We start from the raw sequence: 20,770 nt of genomic DNA, 5'->3' as shown, positions 1-20,770 counted from the left end.
AAGGATCTAATGATGGTGACAGCTCACGGCCACCCGCTTGCAGGTTAGTGGGCTACACAATCACACACACACAGATTTCAAACTAACAACTAGGTTTTCAGACCTTTTGGTTAATTTAAGACCACTCTTATTCAAAACGAAGCTAATTAATTATACAAAGCACACTACAAACACACAGAGCGAGACAACACAATGAAATCAAAATAATGCAATGTGGTTGGTGCTTGGATGCCATCCACTACTTCTCTCTGTGTTTGTGTGTGTGTGTGTGTGTGTGTGTGGCTGGCTGGCCAGTTGCAGTAGCGTTGGCATTACACAAGTCTAAGTGCCCTGTCTAAAAGCCCCAAGAGAGACAGGAGAGGTGACTCCAAGTCCAACAGTACATCACTCTTCCTTCTCTCTTCCTATAGGCCGGCTGACCCTGAACGGACCTGTATGGCAGCCAAGGATGTGGCTGTCTGTGGCGGCAGGTCCATGTTGGTGACTGGTGATTGGAGGAGAGGAGTGGGAAGGGGTAAACGGTCGGGCATCGAACTATTAATCATGGTTGGCAGCTTTGGGGGCTGCGCTAAACAGATTGTTAAAAATGTATGAAGGAAGCAATATTTTCTCCACATCCTCTCTGTTCTGATATCATCTCCAGTGCACTCTTTCTCTATATTGTAGCATCTTCCTTGGCTTGTTCTGTTTCTCTCTCTCTCTCATCTCAATATCCTGTCTTTCTTTCTCCTCTATTTTCTTTCCACCCCCCTCGTTCTTGCTCTGGTCCCGGAGTAATGGGCATCTCTTCAGTCACAGAGAGGAACAAACGGACCATCTGTCGGGTCCCCTGCCCTCTCTTCTCCACCCCACCCTCCTCTCTCACCTCTCCTCCCTCCACCAGAAGTCAACTTCCTGTGCCCCTCTCTGCTTTAGTTAAAAGATGAGCGCCCTGATAAAAGGGAAGGAGAGCAATTAAAAACAAACAGGGACAGTGTCCAGTCCATCTAGTCGAGGCGAGTCGAGATGTGAGAAATTCTCTAACAGAGTCAGTAGAGGAAGTACCAAAGAGTGTTTTCCACATCTTGAGTGCATGAAAAATGTGTTGGTACATTGAGATGCTTGACTTAATCTTTTTTCTCTCTCGGTCTCTGCCTCTCTGCCTCTCTCAAAACCCCTACAAGGATTTAATTAAAGTCATGGCGATCGTTAATCACTCTGGGCCCAACAATCAATTAATTAACAAGTCAGCTGGCCCGAAGCTCGCCACACACTCCGGTGACCTGCAGGTGCAGCCCGCAACCCCAGAGGGCTCTTGGTAGAATGTATATCATTATCCGTGCGTATACCACCACTAACGATTGCACTCGTTCATTACCTTGGCGAGTATGCATCACCGCTAATCTTTATGACGCCACAGAAACTCGATCACCAATCACTAAATCACTGAGTCACCCATAAACCATAAAAAAGCCACTCTGCCAGTATGATATTCCAATATTAATATCTGCCTCTCAATTAGATTGCATTAGATTGCTGAGTTGTGTTTTAGGGTGGACGGCTAGTATGACCTGTATGACGCTCAATGAGTAAATATCAATATATCAAACGGACAGGTTGCTTTGCCGTGGCATCTCAAAACTGCTATGCCTATTGCTGTGACTGGCAGTGAGTCATAATAATACAATGAATTAAATTAAGCTAAATACCATTAAGGCTGAGAAGTTGATTGGATTGCATTGGAAACAGCACTCAGTTGTGACTGCATGCGGTTGCTTAGTATCACCTAGGAGAATTAGCTCAGACGATTGGCCATTATGAGACTTGGAGCGCATTGAGAGGAAATGTGAAGCGTTTAATTTCATATACTAATATCCAGGGATTGATGGCATTTACGAAGGAGGAGGGAAAGAGAATCAATGGGAACATTCTTGCAATGTTCTTGAACATTATTGGGAACATTCTTTCTATGTTCTTAAGAGTTATTGGGAACGTTCTATGTAAGTTATTTTCAGGTACCTGCAAGTTTGTGATCTGGAACATTCCGTTCTCCATCAGGCTGACACGCTCGTCTCCCAGGATCCTCTGGCCGTCCTTCTCCCATTGAATGCTGGGCAGAGGGTTACCCATCACGTGGCACTGTAAATGGGCCGTGGAGCCCGGCGCCAGCGTTTGATTGGCCGGTCCTTGGCGGATGATGGGTGGGACTCGGTCGGAGGATGCTGCGTGGGGGAGGGAAGGAGAGAGAGATACATTAAGAGAGAGTATAGTTGAGTGTATTCTCTTGGAGGACCATCCTCCACCAACCAGCTACAGAATACAAACACATTGCTAAATATTCATGAGATAGCTGTCTTAGAGATAATAAAACAACTAATATACATAAATGAATCGTAATAAACAGTTACGGCATGTTACGTTAGTGTATCCTAAACATTTGCAGCATGGAGAGACCTTGAAGTCGTCAGCCACTCAGCCTTGTTAAAATACTACAATCCAGGGGCCTCCCGAGTGGCGCAGTGGTCTAAGGCACTGCATCACAACGCTTGATGCGTCACTACAAACCCAGGTTCAATCCCAGGCTGTGTCACAGCTTGCCGTGCCCATGAGACGGCGCACAATTGTCAGGGTTAGGGGAGGGTTTGGCTGGCCGGGATTTCCTTGTCCTGTTGCACTCTAGCGACTCCTTGTGGTGGGCCGGGTGCCTGTAAGGTGACTTCGGTTATCAGCTGGTCTGTGATTTTTTTTTAAACGTAAAAAAAAAATGGAATATCCAAAACATACAATATACTTGCAGTGAAGCCGCTCAACAACTACACCACACCAGTCATCCAACAGACTCCCATTCAGACCGGCACACAGAAGCATCCAGGGGCAATGCCCTGCTCAAGGGCACGTCGACAGTTCTCCCACAAGGCCAAAAACAACGGGGACGCGAACACTCCAAGATTCCCCCACAGTTCTTCATAGCTGTCCCTCAACCATCCGAGACCCCTCCCACAGTCATCTCTCCCAATATTTTTTTTTCATTCCATTCCCCACCCCCATGAACCCCCCAATGCGCCAACAACTAAGAAAATGAACTCATGCGAAAAAGAAAAAGACAAAATAAAACAGAAAACAAGAATGCAAAAAAAACAAAGGACATCAAGGACAACTAAAATCATAACAGCAAGGCCAACTGTATATGTTTGAGTGCATGTCTGGCACTATTTACATGTGTGTATTTGAATGAGAGTATGTGTATATGCATGTGTACAAACACCTGCACGGCATCAGCCTCAGGCAAACCGGCATTAGCTGTAAAAACACTGCCCCTCAGTGTCATTCAAACGTACTTTTTATTATGTTTTTTTAAAACTTTTTTATACTTTATCTTTGACCATCATTCTATCAGACAGACATGTTTCCTCCGACACATTGGTGCGGCTGGCTTTTGGGTTAAGCGAGCAGTGCGGCTTGGCAGGGTCGTAGAAAGCCCTTGCTGATACTAGCTAGATAGCCACACCCTTGCAGTCAGAGTGCAGTATAACTGCACTACACTGTAGTATAACTGTAGTTAGAATGCAGTATAACTGCAGTAGGCTCCAAATACTGTGTCCAAAACAACAGTTTTTTTTACTACAATAATTTTGCAGTTGAACTGCAGTTACAGTGCAGTATAACTGCAGGACCCCCTAACGGTGAATGATGAACTGAAAACTTGAAAGAGTCATGGTTCTATGTGCCTCTCGTTCACATGTCGTTCACCATAGGCGGCTTATTGGAGCTGTCATTTTGACTGAGACTTCTAAACGTGTGATTTAAACAATGTACATTTGATAATTGCTAGGCAAACAAATATGAGGTCTAATTGTGGCTGCAACCGGACTAGATTGTGAACGACTCTTGGCGGAATGCATTGCTTGACTGCTGTGAGGCTGATAAGTAGCCTGACGACTCACACTAGCTAACGTTAATAACTAACCCTGCTTTTATAGCTAAGATGCCGAAAAGCTGTTGGGTTCCGTTTTGTTTGAACAATAGTAGGAGAAAACCACCACATCAAGTTTCCTCAACTGGCCAAGGACCAGCTTAGACGAACCTCATAGTTTCAGGCTATACGCCGCGACGATGATGTAAATCTGTGGGTTCCGGTTATCATACATTTGTGTGTTCAAAGCACTTCATTCACAGTAAGTCGATGTTTGGCTGAGATAATGAGTGGGCTGGACATGCAGAGAGATGAGTTCGATTGGTCTGCCATGTAGCACGCTTCAATATTTTTGAACTGGTCAGTATGTGTAGGCAATCCTGTTTAACCCGGCTAATTCTTGTTATATATATATATATATATATATATATATATATATATATATATATATATATATATATATATATATCGTGTAGTAGAACTGCATAAGTGTTGTTGCTTTGCTCTCCACTTTCTGGAGGACCGAATTTTGAAATCAGTGGAATAGGAGTATGATAGTTAAGGAGATGGAGAAAACCCCTGTCTCCATATTACATCTTCAAACTAAGGGCAACCATGGCATCCGTGACAGAGGGAGAAGCGGCCATCCATGTATATGGGTAAGATAGTCTGGCTAGCTACATTTTCAGATATTACACGTTTCTAATTTTGTCAGAAAGTTGTTTTCATTTCAAGTTAGTGTACTGTTAGCTCCCTAGCTAATGTTACTTGGCTGGCTTGCTAGCTAACATGACGTGTATGAATAACCGACAAATTTAAGAACGCTCAACACCCGTTGAATATGGCTGGTGTCAGTAAACGTTGGCAAAAAAAGCGTCATTAAATTGTTGCCAACAGCACAGTTGCAATCACCAACGCTCTGGATAACATAAAAACAGCCTAACCAGCTCTGCTCGGGCGAGTAAAATGGTCAGAGTGAGCTGTTTTCTCATTTGTGTCTGGAAATAGCTAGGAAGCTAGCCAACGTTAGCTTGGATGCTTGACTGCTGTTGTTAGGTCAGCTAGCTAACGTTACGTGTATGATCTGTGTAGTAATATAATTCGTATCTCAGAGCCATTTACTTTGCTAGTTATAGCCTAATGTTAGCTAACTGACATTGAGACTGGTTGGTTAGCTACCTGCAGATTCATGCAGAGTAGTAATGTCATGAGTTGGGATTATGGTTCATTGTTTAGCTAGCTAGCTACATGTCTTAGCGAAAGACTCCACTATGCAAGTAACCATTTCAATGGAATGTTAATGATGTCATTGTGACAACTGTTGATAGATATAGCTGGTAAATTTGCTCTGGCTATTTACTCCGATTTCAGAGCACTCTCGTCTGAGTGTGCCAGAGCACAGAATAACTGACGAATTTACGAACGCTCAATATGGCCGGTGTCAGTAAACGTTGGCAAAAAAGCTTAAATTGTTGCCAGCAGTCACCAGTGCTCTGGATAACATAAAAACAGCCTAATCAGCTCTATTAGGGTGAGTAAAATGGTCAGAGTGAGCTGTTCTCTCATTTGTGTGGCTCAGTTGGTAGAGCATAGTGTTTGCAATGCCAGAGTTCTGGGTTCGATTCCCACGGGGGACCAGTCCGAACATTTTTTTTAATGAAACGTATGCATTCACTTATTGTAAGTCGCTCTGGATAAGAGTGTCTGCTAAATGACTAAAATGTAAAATTTCCAAAAATGTGTCTGGAAGTAGCTAGCAAGCTAGCCAACGTTAGCCAGTTAGCCTGGGTGCTTGACTGCTGTTGTTAGGACAGAACGCTCGGATTAAAGAGATGGTTGGGGTTAAAGTTTAAGAGGGTGTGAATGGGTGTAGACAAAGAGGAGCTCTCCAATAGGTGTACCAAAATATTCAAAGGCCATTTTCTCAAAAGTTAGGTTTTCAAAGCAGAATTACTTTCCCATTGTTTCTCAACTGTAGTGTGTGATATACCATTTTCTAGCTCTGAGTCTCTACATTTATCCAATGTAAAAAACACAATTTCAAATGTTGCTACATAAGACCGAATCGAGCTAGTCGGTTACATTTACAAAAAAATCTTCATATTGCTTTTTCCCATTAGACAGCAATGTTATGGCTTAACATGCCAAAGTATCGCTCAATAATTTAATATTTATTTGAGTAGACCTGGAAAACTCTTTTTGTGTCGAGTGGCGTGAGGGAGGCGGAGGACCATGAATATGTCATTGACGAATCAATTATTTTGGCATTTACCATTCCCTCTCCAATGTATCTAACAGTTCTAGTGGTAAAACCAAGGACATTGGACTGCTGGGATTGTTTACAGTACATGCTGAAATTGGGTTTGAGATATTGGACTCCATTCCAAGAGGCCAAGGGGATACTTTTATGAAAAAACATATTGGAAAGGAAACATAATAATTCACAACATACCACTAGGATTGTGGACACAATTCCTGCATTTGCCACATCACATACCATTTATTTTATTTGTTTATTTAACCTTTATTTAACTAGGCAAGTCAGTTAAGAACAAATTCTTATTTACAATGACGGCCTACCAAAAGGCTAAAGGCCTCCTGCGGGGACGGGGGATAAAAAAAATATAAAAATATAGGACAAAACACACATCACGACAAGAGAGACAACACAACACCACATAAAGAGAGACCTAAGACAACATAGCAAGGCAGCAACACATGACAACACAGCATGGTAGTGACAACAACATGGTAGAAACACAACATGGTAGCAGCACAAAACATGGTACAAACATTATTGGGTACAGACACCAGCACAAAGGTCAAGAAGGTACAGACAACAATACATCCCGCAAAGCAGCCACAACTGTCAGTAAGAGTGTCCATGATTGAGTCTTTGAATGAAGAGATTGAGATAAAACTGTCCAGTTTGAGTGTTTGTTGCAGCTCGTTCCAGTCGCTAGCTGCAGCGAACTGGAAAGAGGAGCAACCCTGGGATGTATGTGCTTTGGGGACCTTTAACAGAATGTGACTGGCAGAACAAGTGTTGTATGTGGAGGATAAGGGCTGCAGTAGATATCTCAGATAGGGGGGAGGGGGGGCCTAGGAGGGTTTTATAAATAAGCATCAATCAGTGGGTCTTGCGACGGGTATACAGAGATAACCAGTTTACAGAGGAGTATAGAGTGCAGTGATGGGTGCTATAAGGAGCATTGGTACTATGTGGCTTTGTTTTGTGTGCTAAATAGCCATATGGCGTAAGTGGATACATGTCAATCTACCTTCATAGAGGCTGTAATATGGGAAGGAGGTGCGGAGTGTTTGTGTGCTTGAGTGTTTATGTGTGTGGGCCTGTGCCTGAATAGTGAACAGTGTCCACAGATGAACAGTATAATTATCGTTTTAATTGCATTGGCACTCTGCATTGACTCTTATTGAGCAATATAGAACGCAAGTAGTACAGTATGCAATTTACATCAATAGTGTACGCCTTGCCCCTTGGCACTAAATCCCATCACTCCATAGACTGTCCATCCTGTAGTGAAGCACAGGCCCTGGCTATAGGCTCACTAAACCACCATTGCCCTGCAAACAGAGGCAAGCCAATGGACATATATGTGTCTGTCTATGCCAACTCTGTACGTCTGTGTGTACACCATCATGTAAACATTACTGTGTGTGTGCTGACATCTTACAGAACAACATACAGTTTCAACGTCACTTAAGTACCACTGTACCTCATTTTCAGTGTGTAGTCTATTGACATGAAGTCTGCTCAATGACATTTAGTCGTATTTCAAGTTTTTTAAATTGTGTGTTTTGCGTGATTGTACCCCAGCCAATGTTGCCAAAACAAATTATTAACACAAAATGTACCTAAAAACTACAGTCTTATTGTATCATCATGAGACAAATATCTTTCTATGGGACCCAGAAATGCATTTTTTGCTGAAGACATAGCTAGTGATATTGTTGGTTTATGAACTTAAACACTATGGCTGAACTATGACAAAGGGAAAATGTGAAACAAATATTTACCCTTGAGCTGTAAGCATAATGTACACTTAGGTTGTTGTCTGTATGCTAAGCTACAATATTCTAGCTAAGGTACAGTGCTTTGAGACAGACATGGAGCACAAATGCAGTTTATCCCCTTCCTTATTTGGCACGGCGGGACGAGGGGAGCATGTGTTCCCGGCGAGGTTAATTTGCATAGCGCCATTCTGACTTGTCCTTTTTGATTACGTCTTGCGTTACCTCCTGCTGTTTGTTCATTTGGGGGACTGAGGGGGGGCGACAATCTTTTATGTTTGATGGCTTTGAAGAATCTTTAATTGATTTGGGTTTAAACAATTGTGAAGGAAGTGATGGAGGGTGAGGGGAGGCGGGGGGTGGGGGGTGTGGGGGGGGTTACTGGTGGTCCAGTCCATGAAATATGTCAGCATAAAAAATGATTATTAGGTTGTCGGACTAAATCCCAAATGGCACTCTTTTCCCTTTATAGTGCACTACATTTGACCTAGGGCTCTGCTCAAATGTAGTGCACTATAAACAAATACAGTGCCATTTAGGATGCATCCAACGTGTTCGATGGTAATGGGATATGAATGTGGGTTTGTACGAGGAAGGCTCTGGGTTGGGTTTAGGAGATTGGTTAATTGAAGCTGGCTGTGTGTGCGATAGTTGATTACCCCCTAGGGATCACTAACTCCAGGGAAACTCACGCAAGGTTTCTGTCCTTACAGATTAGCTTTCATACACACACAAACTGGCTCACACTCACTCACACAGGAATGCACAAGCACACACACGCATTCACACACACACCAGTGAAGGCTGGTGGGAGGAGCGATAGGAGGATGGGCTCATTGTAATGGCTGGAATGGAATAAATGTAATGCTATCAAACACAAACATGTGGAAACCACGTTTGTCTCGGTTCCATTAATTCTATTCCAGCCATTACAAGGAGCCCTCCAATAGCTCCTCCCATCAGCCTCTGACGCATACATACACATACACACACAAACAAACTGATACACACACACACAATAAGAGGTTATGACGGTGCAAACAACTATTTTGGAGGCCTATGAATTTATGGGACGGTGGGTATGCATTCTTTAACGACAATGTTCAGGCAGGTGGGAGATTAAAACATGCCATGATTTCCTGATTTGTGTGTGTGTTTAGCATGTGTGTGTCTGTCCCAGACTTTTGTGTATGAACAGCTATACAATATAGATCATGTATATCATGATATACAATATATATCAATGTATATCATCCCTACAGGATTTCCTGGTGATTTCTTGGGATATTTGCATTAACAAAATGCTACATTTTTTGGCAATTCTGACTAGGGTTGCAAAGGTACTGGTAATATACCAAAGTCCCGGGAATCTTCAGTAAATGTGTTAATTAACAAAAAATCGATGGCAATCTATTGTAAATTTGGTAATTTATACTCTAATAACTTTAACAAAAAAAATGCATATATAGTATTCATTTTTTATATCTGTGTCCATATTGTCCATCAGTTTCTAGTAGATAGACCATATGGTTAATGAGAAAATAGCCTAATTAATGAAAAAAGCATTTAAGCATTATTTTCAATTAACTCTGTAACTTCCAAATATTGACTTTTATTCACAACTGCCACTAGTTTGACACCAAAACATTGACAACAAATACATATTAACATGTAATAATAAAGGATTTATTAGTAACTGAAAGGTTGCAAGATCAAATCCCTGAGCTGACAAGGTACAAAATCTGTTGTTCTGCCCCGAACAAGGCACTGTTCCTAGGCCGTCATTGAAAATAAGAATTTGTTCTTAACTGACTTGCCTAGTAAAATTTAAAAAATGAAACACCAAAGGTATTCACTAAGTTGATGGTTTATAATTAGGATAATGATTTTTTATTTTAAAATCATCTTATTTAATTATGTCATATATTTTACATTGATAAGGCCACACAGAGGGCCAGAGCTAATTACAGACACCTGTAAAAATCTAAAGTACCCAAAAGGGCCACTAGATGTCTTCTGATAGATTACAGAAAATCCTTGAAAGATACCAAAATTCTGGCAGTTTACTGGTAAACTTAGAAAGTTTGCAAACCTATATCTCCCTTTGCAACCCTATATCTGACATTTTGCATGGCAATATGCCCTGATTTTGTCAAATTTGTCCTGAAAATGCTCTGACGAGGGAAAAAGTTTGTTGACGTGTGGCTTGATTGAACCATATTATGCAGTAAATGTGCAGTGATTGGTTGAAATTGTGAGCCCTCTTTTTGTACTGTGGTGATGTGTCAGTTTTATGTGATAATATTGATATGATTTGCCAACTCTGGTCTCTTGGCGCTCCCACCCCTACGGGAGGGCACCTCCCGCTCAGCCCAGTCAACGCTCTTCTCTGTCCTGGGACCCCAGCTTCCCCCTGAAGCTAGGACAGCAGAGTCCCTGCCCATCTTCCAAAAAACACAACCCTACCTCTTCAAAGAGTATCTTAAATAATCCCACAATACCCACTCCTAACACCCGCACTTGACTCCCCGCCACTAGCTCTGACTTTGCTGATAGCTACTTTATTGAGGAAAAATGGACTTACTATGACTGAGACATTTGGTTGTCCCACCTACCTATCTTAAGATGAATGCACTTACTGTAAGTTGCCCTGGATAAGAGTTTCTGCTAAATTACAAAAATGTAAAATGTAAATGTAAAGATTTGACTGCTTTATGCGGAAGTAGTGCATTGATTGGTCAAATTTGCAAGGCCTTGCAAATGCATGGATTTGTTGATTTTACCAAAATGCGATCGCAGAATTGCGGAATCCTGGAGGGAGAATAAGCTCCAAAAGTATTGGGACTGTGACAAATGTTTTGTTCTTTTGGCTCTGTACTCCAGCGCTTTGGATTTGAAATTATACAATAACGGTAAGGTTATAGTGTGGACTGTCCGCTTAAATTTGAAGGTATTTTCATTCATATCGGGTGAACCGTTTAGAAATTACAGCACTTTTTGTAAATAGTCCCCCTCCCCATATTAATGGACCAAAAGTATTGGAACAAATTCACTTATGTGTATTAAAGTAGTAGAACGTTTATTATTTGGTCCAATATTCCTAGCACGCAATGATTACATCAAGCTTGTGACTCTACAAACTTGTTGGATGCATTTGCTTTTTGTTTTAGGATGTGTTTCAGATTATTTTGTACCCAATAGATATGTATGGAAAATTATGCATTGTGTCATTCTGAGGACACTTTTATGGTGAATAAGAATATAATATGTTTCTAAACACGTCTATAGTAATGTGGATGCTACCGTGATAACAGATGGTTCTAAATGAATCATGAATAATGATGCACATATGATACTCCAAATACATGCTAACCTCTCACCATTACTATAACAGGGGAGGTTAGAATTTTGGGGTAGGATATTTGTGCATCTGTAACTTTCTCACTCATCATTATTCATTGATTCATTCAGGATTCATGGTAGCATCCACATCTGCATTTCCTCATAGTCAATGTATCATTTCAAATCGAAAGTGCTGGAGTACTGTACAGAACCCCCCCCCCCCCCCGGACCCGATAGGCATACATTTTTTTATTATATAGAGACCTGTTCCGAATGGACCCAGGGACAACTAGACCCTATCCGTATAGACCTGCTTGGATCCAGACCCGGTCTGATCCGAGTGAAGAAAGCAACAGAAAGGAAAACATTTCAGCTACTTTATAAACCAGAGCTGATAAAACTCGAGAGGAGGGAGAGAGGTGTTGCTCTAGCAGGCAGGGGAGAAGGGCCATACTGTGAGCAAGTGACATGGAGAGGAGGGAGGGAGAGACAGCAACTAACCAAGTCAACTTGCTGCCATAGCTCCCAAAGTTATTTATCATCAAATATGATTATGCAGTACCTGTCTTAACTGCATCAAACCAGGAGAAGCGGATTACTTAGTACCTGTCTTGACTGCTTCAAACCAGGAGAAGCTAGTTAAGCTAGCTAATGTTAGCTAGCTAGGCTAACTGAGGCTGCAGTGCATGCACTTTCTCTTCCTACTGTTACAAATAACAACAACTCCATTCAGAATATTAAGTAGCAGTCTGCCTCCCTGTTGGCTATTGGTCATTGTAGTCTATCCTTTTCCTATAACTTTGAATTATGTCATTTAATTTCATCTTCCATTGATTAGATATCTATTAACTTTTGCCACACATGGAGTGAGGCTCTATTTCTTTAGCCTATTGCCACTTTGATAACTTACAGTGCCTTTGGAAAGTATTCAGACCCCTTGACTTCTCCACATTTTGTTATGTTACAGCCTTATTCTAAAATAGATTAAATATATATATTTTTCAGCAATCTCCACACAATACCCCATAATGACGAAGTTTAAAGAGGTTTTTAGAATGTTTTACAAACGTATTAAAAATAAAAAACACATAGCTTATTTACATAAGTATTGCTATGAGACTCGAAATTGAGCTCACGTGTATCCTGTTTCCATTGATCATCCTTGAGATGTTTCTACAACTTGATTGGAGTCCACCTGTGGTAAATTCAATTGATTGGACATGATTTGGAAAGGCACACGCCTGTCTATATAAGGTCCCACAGTTGACAGTGCATGTCAGAGCAAAAACCAAGCCATGAGGTCGAAGGAATTGTCCGTAGAGCTCCGAGACAGGATTATGTCGAGACACAGATCTGGAGAAGGGTACCAAAAAAATTCTGCCGCATTGAAGGTTCCCAGGAACACAGTGGCTTCCATCATTCTTAAATGGAAGAAGTTTGGAACCACCAAGACTCTTACTAGAGCTGGCCGCTCAGCCAAACTGAGCAATCGGGGGCTAAGGGTCTTGGTCAGGGAGGTGACCAAGAACCCGATGGTCACTCTGACAGAGCTCTAGAGTTCCTCTGTGGAGATGGAAGAACCTTCCAGAAGGACAACCATCTCTGCAGCACTCCACCAAAACCTGCCTCAGAGCGCTCAGGACTTCAGACTGGGGTGAAGGTTCCCCTTCCAACAGGACAATGACCCAAAGCACACATCCAAGACAATGCAGGAGTGGCTTCGGGACAAGTCTCTGATTGTCCTTGAGTGGCCCAGCCAGAGCCCGGACTTGAACCCAATCGAAGATCTCTGGAGAAACCTGAAAATTGCTGTGCAGCAACGCTCCCCATCCAACCTGACAGAGCTTGAGAGGATCTGCAGAGAAGAATGGGAGAAACTTCCCAAATACAGGTGTGCAAAACTTGTAGCGTCATACCCAAAAAGACTCAATGATGTAATTGCTGCCAAAGGTGCTTCAACAAAGTACTGAGTAAAGGGTCTGAATACTTGTGTAAATGTGAAATTTCAGTTTTAAATTAGCAAAAAATTCTAAAAACCTGTTTTTGCTTTGTCATTATGGGGTTAGGGTTAGGGCTAGAATATGGCTATAACAAAATGTGGAAAAGTCAAGGCATCAGAATACTTTCCGAAGGAACTTTATGATTGGCCAACAACAAGCTACAGGCGCCACGCACTTCTCTCTTGAAAAGCAAGAGCAGCTGCATAAATTATAAAATGTCTCTCTTTGTCTCTACTGCAGCAATCGCGTTCGGATCTGTACATGCCATTCCGGACAAGTCGGTTAAAATTACACATACCCGAGACAATCATATTGCTCTTCAACCGATCGCTGCCCGCACCTGCCCTCCCGTCCAGCATCACTACTCTGGACGGTTCTGACTTAGAATATGTGGACAACTACAAATACCTAGGTGTCTGGTTAGACTGTAAACTCTCCTTCCAGACTCACATCAAACATCTCCAATCCAAAATTAAATCTAGAATTGACTTCCTTTTTTGCAACAAAGCATCCTTCACTCATGCTGCCAAACATACCCTCGTAAAACTGACCATCCTACCGATCCTCGACTTCGGTGATGTCATTTACAAAATAGCCTCCAACACTCTACTCAACAAATTGGATGCAGTCTATCACAGTGCCATCCGTTTTGTCACCAAAGCCCCATATACTACCCACCACTGCGACCTATACGCTCTCGTTGGCTGGCCCTCGCTTCATACTCATCGCCAAACCCACTGGCTCCAGGTCATCTACAAGACCCTGCTAGGTAAAGCCCCGCCTTATCTCAGCTCGCTGGTCACCATAGCAGCACCCACCCGTAGCATGCGCTCCAGCAGGTATATCTCACTGGTCACCCCCAAAGCCAATTCCTCCTTTGGCCGCCTCTCCTTCCAGTTCTCTGCTGCCAATGACTGGAACGAACTACAAAAATCACTGAAACTGGAGACACTTATCTCCCTCACAAGCTTTAACCACCAGCTGTCAGAGCAGCTGACAGATCACTGCACCTGTACATAACCCATCTGTAAATAGCCCAAACAACTACCTCATACCCTACTGTATTTATTTATTTATATTGCTCCTTTGCACCCCAGTATTTCTACTTTGCACATTCATCTACTGCACATCTACCATTCCAGTGTTTAATTGCTATATTGTATTTACTTCGCCACCATGGCCTATTTATTGCCTTACCTCCCTTATCTCACCTCATTTGCACACATTGTATATGGACTTGTTTTTCTACTGTATTATTGTTTGTATGTTTGTTTTACTCCATGTGTAACTCTGTGTTGTTGTATGTGTCGAACTGCTTTGCTTTATCTTGGCCAGGTCCCAGTTGTAAATGAGAACTTGTTCTCAACTTGCCTACCTGGTTAAATAAAGGTGAAAAAATTAAATAATAATAAAATATCAGATCCTTCTGAGACCTGTGACATTATTTAGACTTCTGGATTTTTATTTAACCTTTATTTAACTAGGCAAGTCAGTTAAGAACATATTCTTACTTACAATGACGGCCTACCGGGGAACAGTGCCTTGTTCACTGCCTTGTTCAGGGGCACAACAACAGATTTTTACCTTGTCAGCTCGGGGATTCAATCCAGCAACCTTTTGGTTATTGGCCCAACGCTTTAAACACTAGGCTACCTGCCACCCCACGGGTATATGTGGATTCGGACCCGCTTGGGTCCCAGATCGGGTCTCAGGTATATGTGGATCTGTGAAGCCCTCTAGAGTTTGTGTTCCTCCCACAGACACTCACCACTCTCGACCTCCAGCAGGGCCTTGGTGAGGATGCTCCCAGCTACAGAGATAGCCTGACAGATGTAGTATCCCGAGTCCTCACTGTGGACGTCTGTGATGGTCAGTTCCCCGCTCAGAGACACAGAGAACCGGCCCGACTGGGCAGCTTCCTGGATGGGGAACAGCAGGATCTGGGGAGGCAGGAAATGACACAACACACTGTCACATAACAAGTAGGCTGAAACCAGTCAGCACAAGGGGACAAAACTTCACAACAACTGTTGTCACACAACAGGTAAAGCATATCATAACATCACATTATTTTGAACGTAATTTGGTTCTCAATTAACTACCTTGATAGAAATTGGCTGTGTAAAACTGAATAGTATTTTGCCAGTGGGATTTTGAAAGTGTGAAGCAGTGGATACACTTAAGATAATTCAGCCATCTGAAAGGCCACATGAAAGAGAGAGAGAGAGAGAATGTCTGTGTGTGCATGCATGTCTGTTTGCTAAATGCATGCAGTGTATGTGTGTGTGGTTTTCGTCGCCTGTAATGTGTATGTGTATATTTTTTTTGGGGGGGGGGGGGGGTGCAAGGGTGCGGTGCTCTTTGACTCTGTCCTCTAAGAGGCTTAAAGCTGGTTGGTGGACAGCCCATGGCTAGAGGTAAAAGATGAAGGGATAATCGTGTGTGCGTGAGAGGCAGAGAAAGAGTGAAAAAGGGAGAGGGCCACAGTCGCGCTTAGGGATAGAGAGAGGGAGGAGACAGGCACAGACGGATAGAGGGAGGGATAGAGGGAGAAGATGGGCACAGAGGGAGGGAAAAAATAGAGGGAAAGGGCAAAGAAGAGGGAGAAAAGAGAGGGCCACAGGGGCACAAAGGGAGAGCTAGAGGGAGGGAAAGAGGGAGGAGAGAGGCGCAGAGGGATAGAGGAAGGTATAGTGGGAATAGTTAGTTAAACCAAAGAGAAGCCCTCTGTTGTGCTATTTAGAGCCAGGCAGTTTGGTGTTATCTAACACAGCCATGGCAGGGCTACAAATGGGTTCTCTCTCTCTCTCTGCATCTCCGACTCCCACATACAATCCTTCGCTCTCTACATCAACTTCTCATTCCTCTCCCCTCTTTTACATTAGCATCTATCCATTTCTATCTTCCCTTTTCTGTTTCTGTTTCTACCTCTCCCTCTACCCACTATACCAACCACTCTCTCCCTCTATCCACCTTCTCTTCATATCTCTCTCTCCATCACCCCCCCACCCTCCTTCTGTCCCTGAGAGTGATGCTACAGGCTCCCACGCACACACTCCCACCAGGCCTTTCAGCATGCTGCCGCAGACTGTGATGCTTCACAGAGTTCTCTGGATTCTCACAGTGACACGCACGCACGCAGAGACATACACATACTTATTTTCTATCTTGCCTAAGGAGCCTATATACTCCTGGTGAGATCTGCTCTAAAATGAGAAGTATATTGCACATTTACACCATAGACTAACACCAGGGTTCACCTCCCACTGCCTCAAAAAGTGTGTGTGCGCTTGAGCACATGTGCGTGTGAGGACAAATTACTAAAGAGGGAGCCAGAGATCAATATAGCCTAACCAGAAGAAAAAAAACTGTTTCCGATCCTGCTCCTCCTGCTTCCCGCTGCTGCTGGCCTGAAGTTCCCAGTAATAGGCTACATCAGTGGTCGGCATCCTTTTCCATTTGGAGTGCCAAGTTATCGTACCATTTCTACTAATCTGCATGACAGTTATGATTTTCATATGCACATTTTCATGGAACGGTTGCATTATATTTATAAAAAGGTCTTCCTATCTCAAAGTCAATGTCATGTGATTAATCAAAACTATCTAGATGAAAATGATACAAATCTAAAAGTAACTTCTATTGCCATTGCCATTGCCAATGTGTAAAAACAGCCTACATAAAGCCAACAAATAAAGACATTGCAGCCCACAGGTAGAAAATATCCTGATAAAAATAAAAATCCTATAAACCACATTGGCTACGCATGGCCTGTCTGCAAGTAACTTGAAACATTGTATCAACCATTAACTTGGTCAGCCAGAAGCTGGTGCTAACAAACTTGCAAACAACATTGTATCAAATATTCTGGGCCCTCAGAGTTTCCTGTGCCAATGAGCTCCAAACAGACAGACACCGCTGTAGGCTTTTTGTGCAAGGGATAAGACGTAATCAGTTATGCCTATTTTATGACGTTTCCACCCGACCAGAGCATGACGTTTTTTTCCATTTCATGCTGAGTGGCTATCGAAAGGAAGAGCTGGACAGATTTTTCAAATAGGCTATGTTGAGGAGCTATTGACGGTCTCAATGGATGTGAAAAAATACTGTTTACTGACTGTTTGAGGCAAAGAAAAATGAGTTTGAGAATCTCCACATGGTGAGTTAAGACAATCAGAAATAGTATCAGAAATAGTATCAGATCCCCAAATGGGCACATTTATAGGCCTACATTTCCGAGCAGGCCAGGTAGCCTAGGCCTAGTTCTATACGTAATTAAGTGTGTGTCCTTACTCAAGATTGACAGGAGAGCTCCAAACAAAAGACAATGAATTAATTGACAACTTGTAAATGGAATGAAATAAACATGTGTAGCCTAGGTTGTGCGCTCTACAAACAACATGTCCACTTCTACATTGACATCGGTAAGACTGTAATGCATTCAATATATCATTATTATTACCAGAAAATACCGTAACCAAACAAGTGTAGATTAGAAGTTATGGGAATTAACGGTAAATGTACTGCTGGTGATACTGGTGTTGTAAGGGGCTTATTACAGTTGTATTTCAGCCACTAGGGAGTATTCGGGTGAAGCTCATGGGAAATAAAGCAAAACAGTTTATGTGGACTGGGGGAGAGGAAGAAAAACTATTTTATTTTAAATGCTGTAAACTGCTGTTACATCATGTTGACATGATCAAGTAAACAGTACCTTTCGTGCTGGAGTTTACATTATAAACTCATAGAAAGGATAACACATTTGTTACCCTTTCTATGAGCTTATAATATACGCTACCGTTCAAAAGTTTGGGGTCACTTAGACATTTCCTTGTTTTTGAAAGTAAAGCACATTTTTTGTCCATTAAAATAACATAAAATTTATCAGAAATACAGTGTAGACATTGTTAATGTTGTAAATGACTATTGTAGCTGGAAACGGGCTGTCACGACTTCCACTGAAGTCGGTCCCTCTCCTTGTTCGGGCGGTGTTCGGCGGTCGACGTCACCGGCCTTCTAGCCATCGCCGATCCACTTTTCATTTTCCATTTGTTTTGTCTTTGTTTTACACACCTGGTTTCAATTCCCCAATTACATGTTCATTCTTTTACCCTCTGTTTTCCCCATGGTTTTTGTGCGTGTTTGTTTTATGTATTTCGGTCCTTTTGTGTGGGCTTGGTATTTCTACATGTGCTTGGTACTCATCTCTGCTGTCCTGCGCCTGACTCCTCTGCACCAGCTACACCCACACCTTTACACGGGCTGATTTTTCATGGAATATCTACATAGGCGTACAGAGGCCCATTATCAGCAACCATCACTCCTGTGTTCCAATGGCACGTTGTATTAGCTAATCCAAGTTTATTATTTTAAAAGGCTAATTGATCATTAGAAAACCCTTTTGCAATTACGTTAGCACAGCTGAAAACTGTTGTTCTGATTAAAGAAGCAATACAACTGACCTTCTTTAGACTTGTTGAGTATCTGGAGCATCAGCATTTGTGGGTTCGATTACAGGCTCAAAATGGCCAGAAACAAGAACTTTCTTCTGAAACTCGTCAGTCTATTATTGTTCTGAGAAATGACAGCTATTCCATGTGCGAAATTGCCAAGAAACTGAAGATCTCGTACAACGCTGTGTTCTACTCCCTTCACAGAACAGCGCAAACTGGCTCTAACCAGAATAGAAAGAGGAGTGGAAGGCCCCGGTGCACAACTGAGCAAGAGGACAAGTACATTAGAGTGTCTAGTTTGAGAAACAGACGCCTCACAAGTCCTCAACTGGCAGCTTCATTAAATAGTACCCGCAAAACACCAGTCTCAACATCAGTGAACAGTGAAGAAGCGACTATGGGATACTGGCCTTCTAGGCAGAGTTCCTCTGTCCAGTGTCTGTGTTCTTTTGCCCATCTTAATCTTTCTTTTGTTATTCTTTCTTTGCAACTCTGCCTAGAAGGCCAGCATCCCGGAGTCGTCTCTTCACTGTTGACGTTGAGACTGGTGTTTTGCGGGTACTATTTACAACATTAACAATGTCTACACTGTATTTCTGATCAATTTGATGTTATTTTAATGGACAATTTTTTTTATTTTCTTTAAAAAACAAGGACATTTCTAAGTGACCCCAAACTTTTGAATGGTAGTGTAAACTCAAATTCTTTAATGGGTCACCAATGTTGTATCGGACTGTTAGTTGACTAACTGTAGCCTGTCTGATGCTCTGCACAATTCATGTCAGCCTCCTTTGTCCTCTTTCATCAATGACCCATTTTCGACCAATGGCCTGCCATTGGCATGGCAGCCATTTTGTGCCAGAACCACACTGACTGAACATCAGTTTCCACAGTGAAGTGGTCATATTGGTGTATACAGAACAACTGTGTTGACCTGATACAGTATTCTATGGTGGGTGTCTTACCTGGCTGCCTTCTTTCTGCCAGAACACGGCAGGTGGAGGGTTGCCCTTGGTTCCACAGAGGAAGTTTACAGTGCGACCCTGGGCTGTGATCTGGTCCCGGGGCCGAACCACAATCTGAGGGGGCACTGCAGAGAGAGGGAAGAGTATGTTAGGACATCCAAAATATGTTCATGTTGTGTTTCTTTGTGTGTGCACGTGCGTGTGTGCATGCCTGTGTTTGGTGTGCACTTGCTATCCTGTCTTCTTGTGAGTGTGTCTGCAAGCGGTGTGTGTGTCCACCAAGCTGTCACCATTGACACTGTGCATGTGTGGAATGCTTAGAGGCCCACCAGAGCCCCCTGTGCTCACAAACACTATGGACACACACACACACACCTCTGTTTAGAGTGAATAAAATACAGACCACCACTTTGACAACTCTACCAATCTAACACTTACATAATTTGAAGATGATATTTTTTTTTTAATAAGGATTTAGGGTTCTTTGGCTTTCTGCATGCTCAGTGGTGCATATAGAGGAGCCCACCCTCCCTCTACATCCTACCCAGTCATGTACACCTTAAACTGGGGCACAAATCTGGAGGTCACTTCTTGATCTAGATCCTTGTATTCAGATGTCTTTGAAGGAGGAAAATAATACAATGGGGGTGAGGAGAATGAAACTTCATCCTCATAATCTCACACACACACACACACACACACACACACACACACACACACACACACACACACACACACACACACACACACACACACACACACACACACACACACACACACACACACACACACACAGCTTCTTGATTGCCATTGATCACACAACCAGCTATTGTCTATTATTGCAGAGAGACTGAATGTGTAATGATGTCACCTTTGCCCTTGTAGTGCCTAATTGATTTCTCATCTCCCTGGCTGATCCACCTCTCTTATTTCACTTTCACTCTCAATTAGAGAGCAGACAGAGATGAAGGCCAAGGGGTAAAGAGAAGGAGGGGTAGAGAGGAGGGGTAGAGAGAAGGAGAGCCGTCCATGGGAGGGGTGCGTCACTTGAGTGGGTTGAGTCACTGACGTGGTCTTCCTGTCTGG

General features: G+C 42.6%; 1 protein-coding gene across 4 annotated transcripts in view; it reads right to left on the bottom strand.

Moving 5' to 3' along the window:
• Positions 1-20,770, bottom strand: part of LOC106603666 (roundabout homolog 3) — a 276,581-nt gene that overhangs the window by 30,057 nt on the left and 225,754 nt on the right. For all 4 annotated transcript variants that reach the window (XM_014197616.2, XM_014197615.2, XM_014197617.2 and 1 more), the window contains 3 exons: positions 19,685-19,809; positions 15,035-15,206; positions 1,999-2,201 (listed from right to left, as the gene is read on the bottom strand). In XM_014197616.2, the coding sequence (XP_014053091.2) occupies positions 1,999-2,201; positions 15,035-15,206; positions 19,685-19,809 (500 nt within the window). The remainder of the gene's footprint in view (positions 1-1,998; positions 2,202-15,034; positions 15,207-19,684; positions 19,810-20,770) is intronic.

This window comes from Salmo salar, chromosome ssa04 (assembly GCF_905237065.1).
Source record: "Salmo salar chromosome ssa04, Ssal_v3.1, whole genome shotgun sequence".
In the NCBI taxonomy this organism is placed as follows: Eukaryota; Metazoa; Chordata; class Actinopteri; order Salmoniformes; family Salmonidae; genus Salmo; species Salmo salar.
The sequence above is the reverse complement of the archived record's forward strand: the minus strand, read 5'-3'. Positions and strand labels throughout refer to the sequence as shown.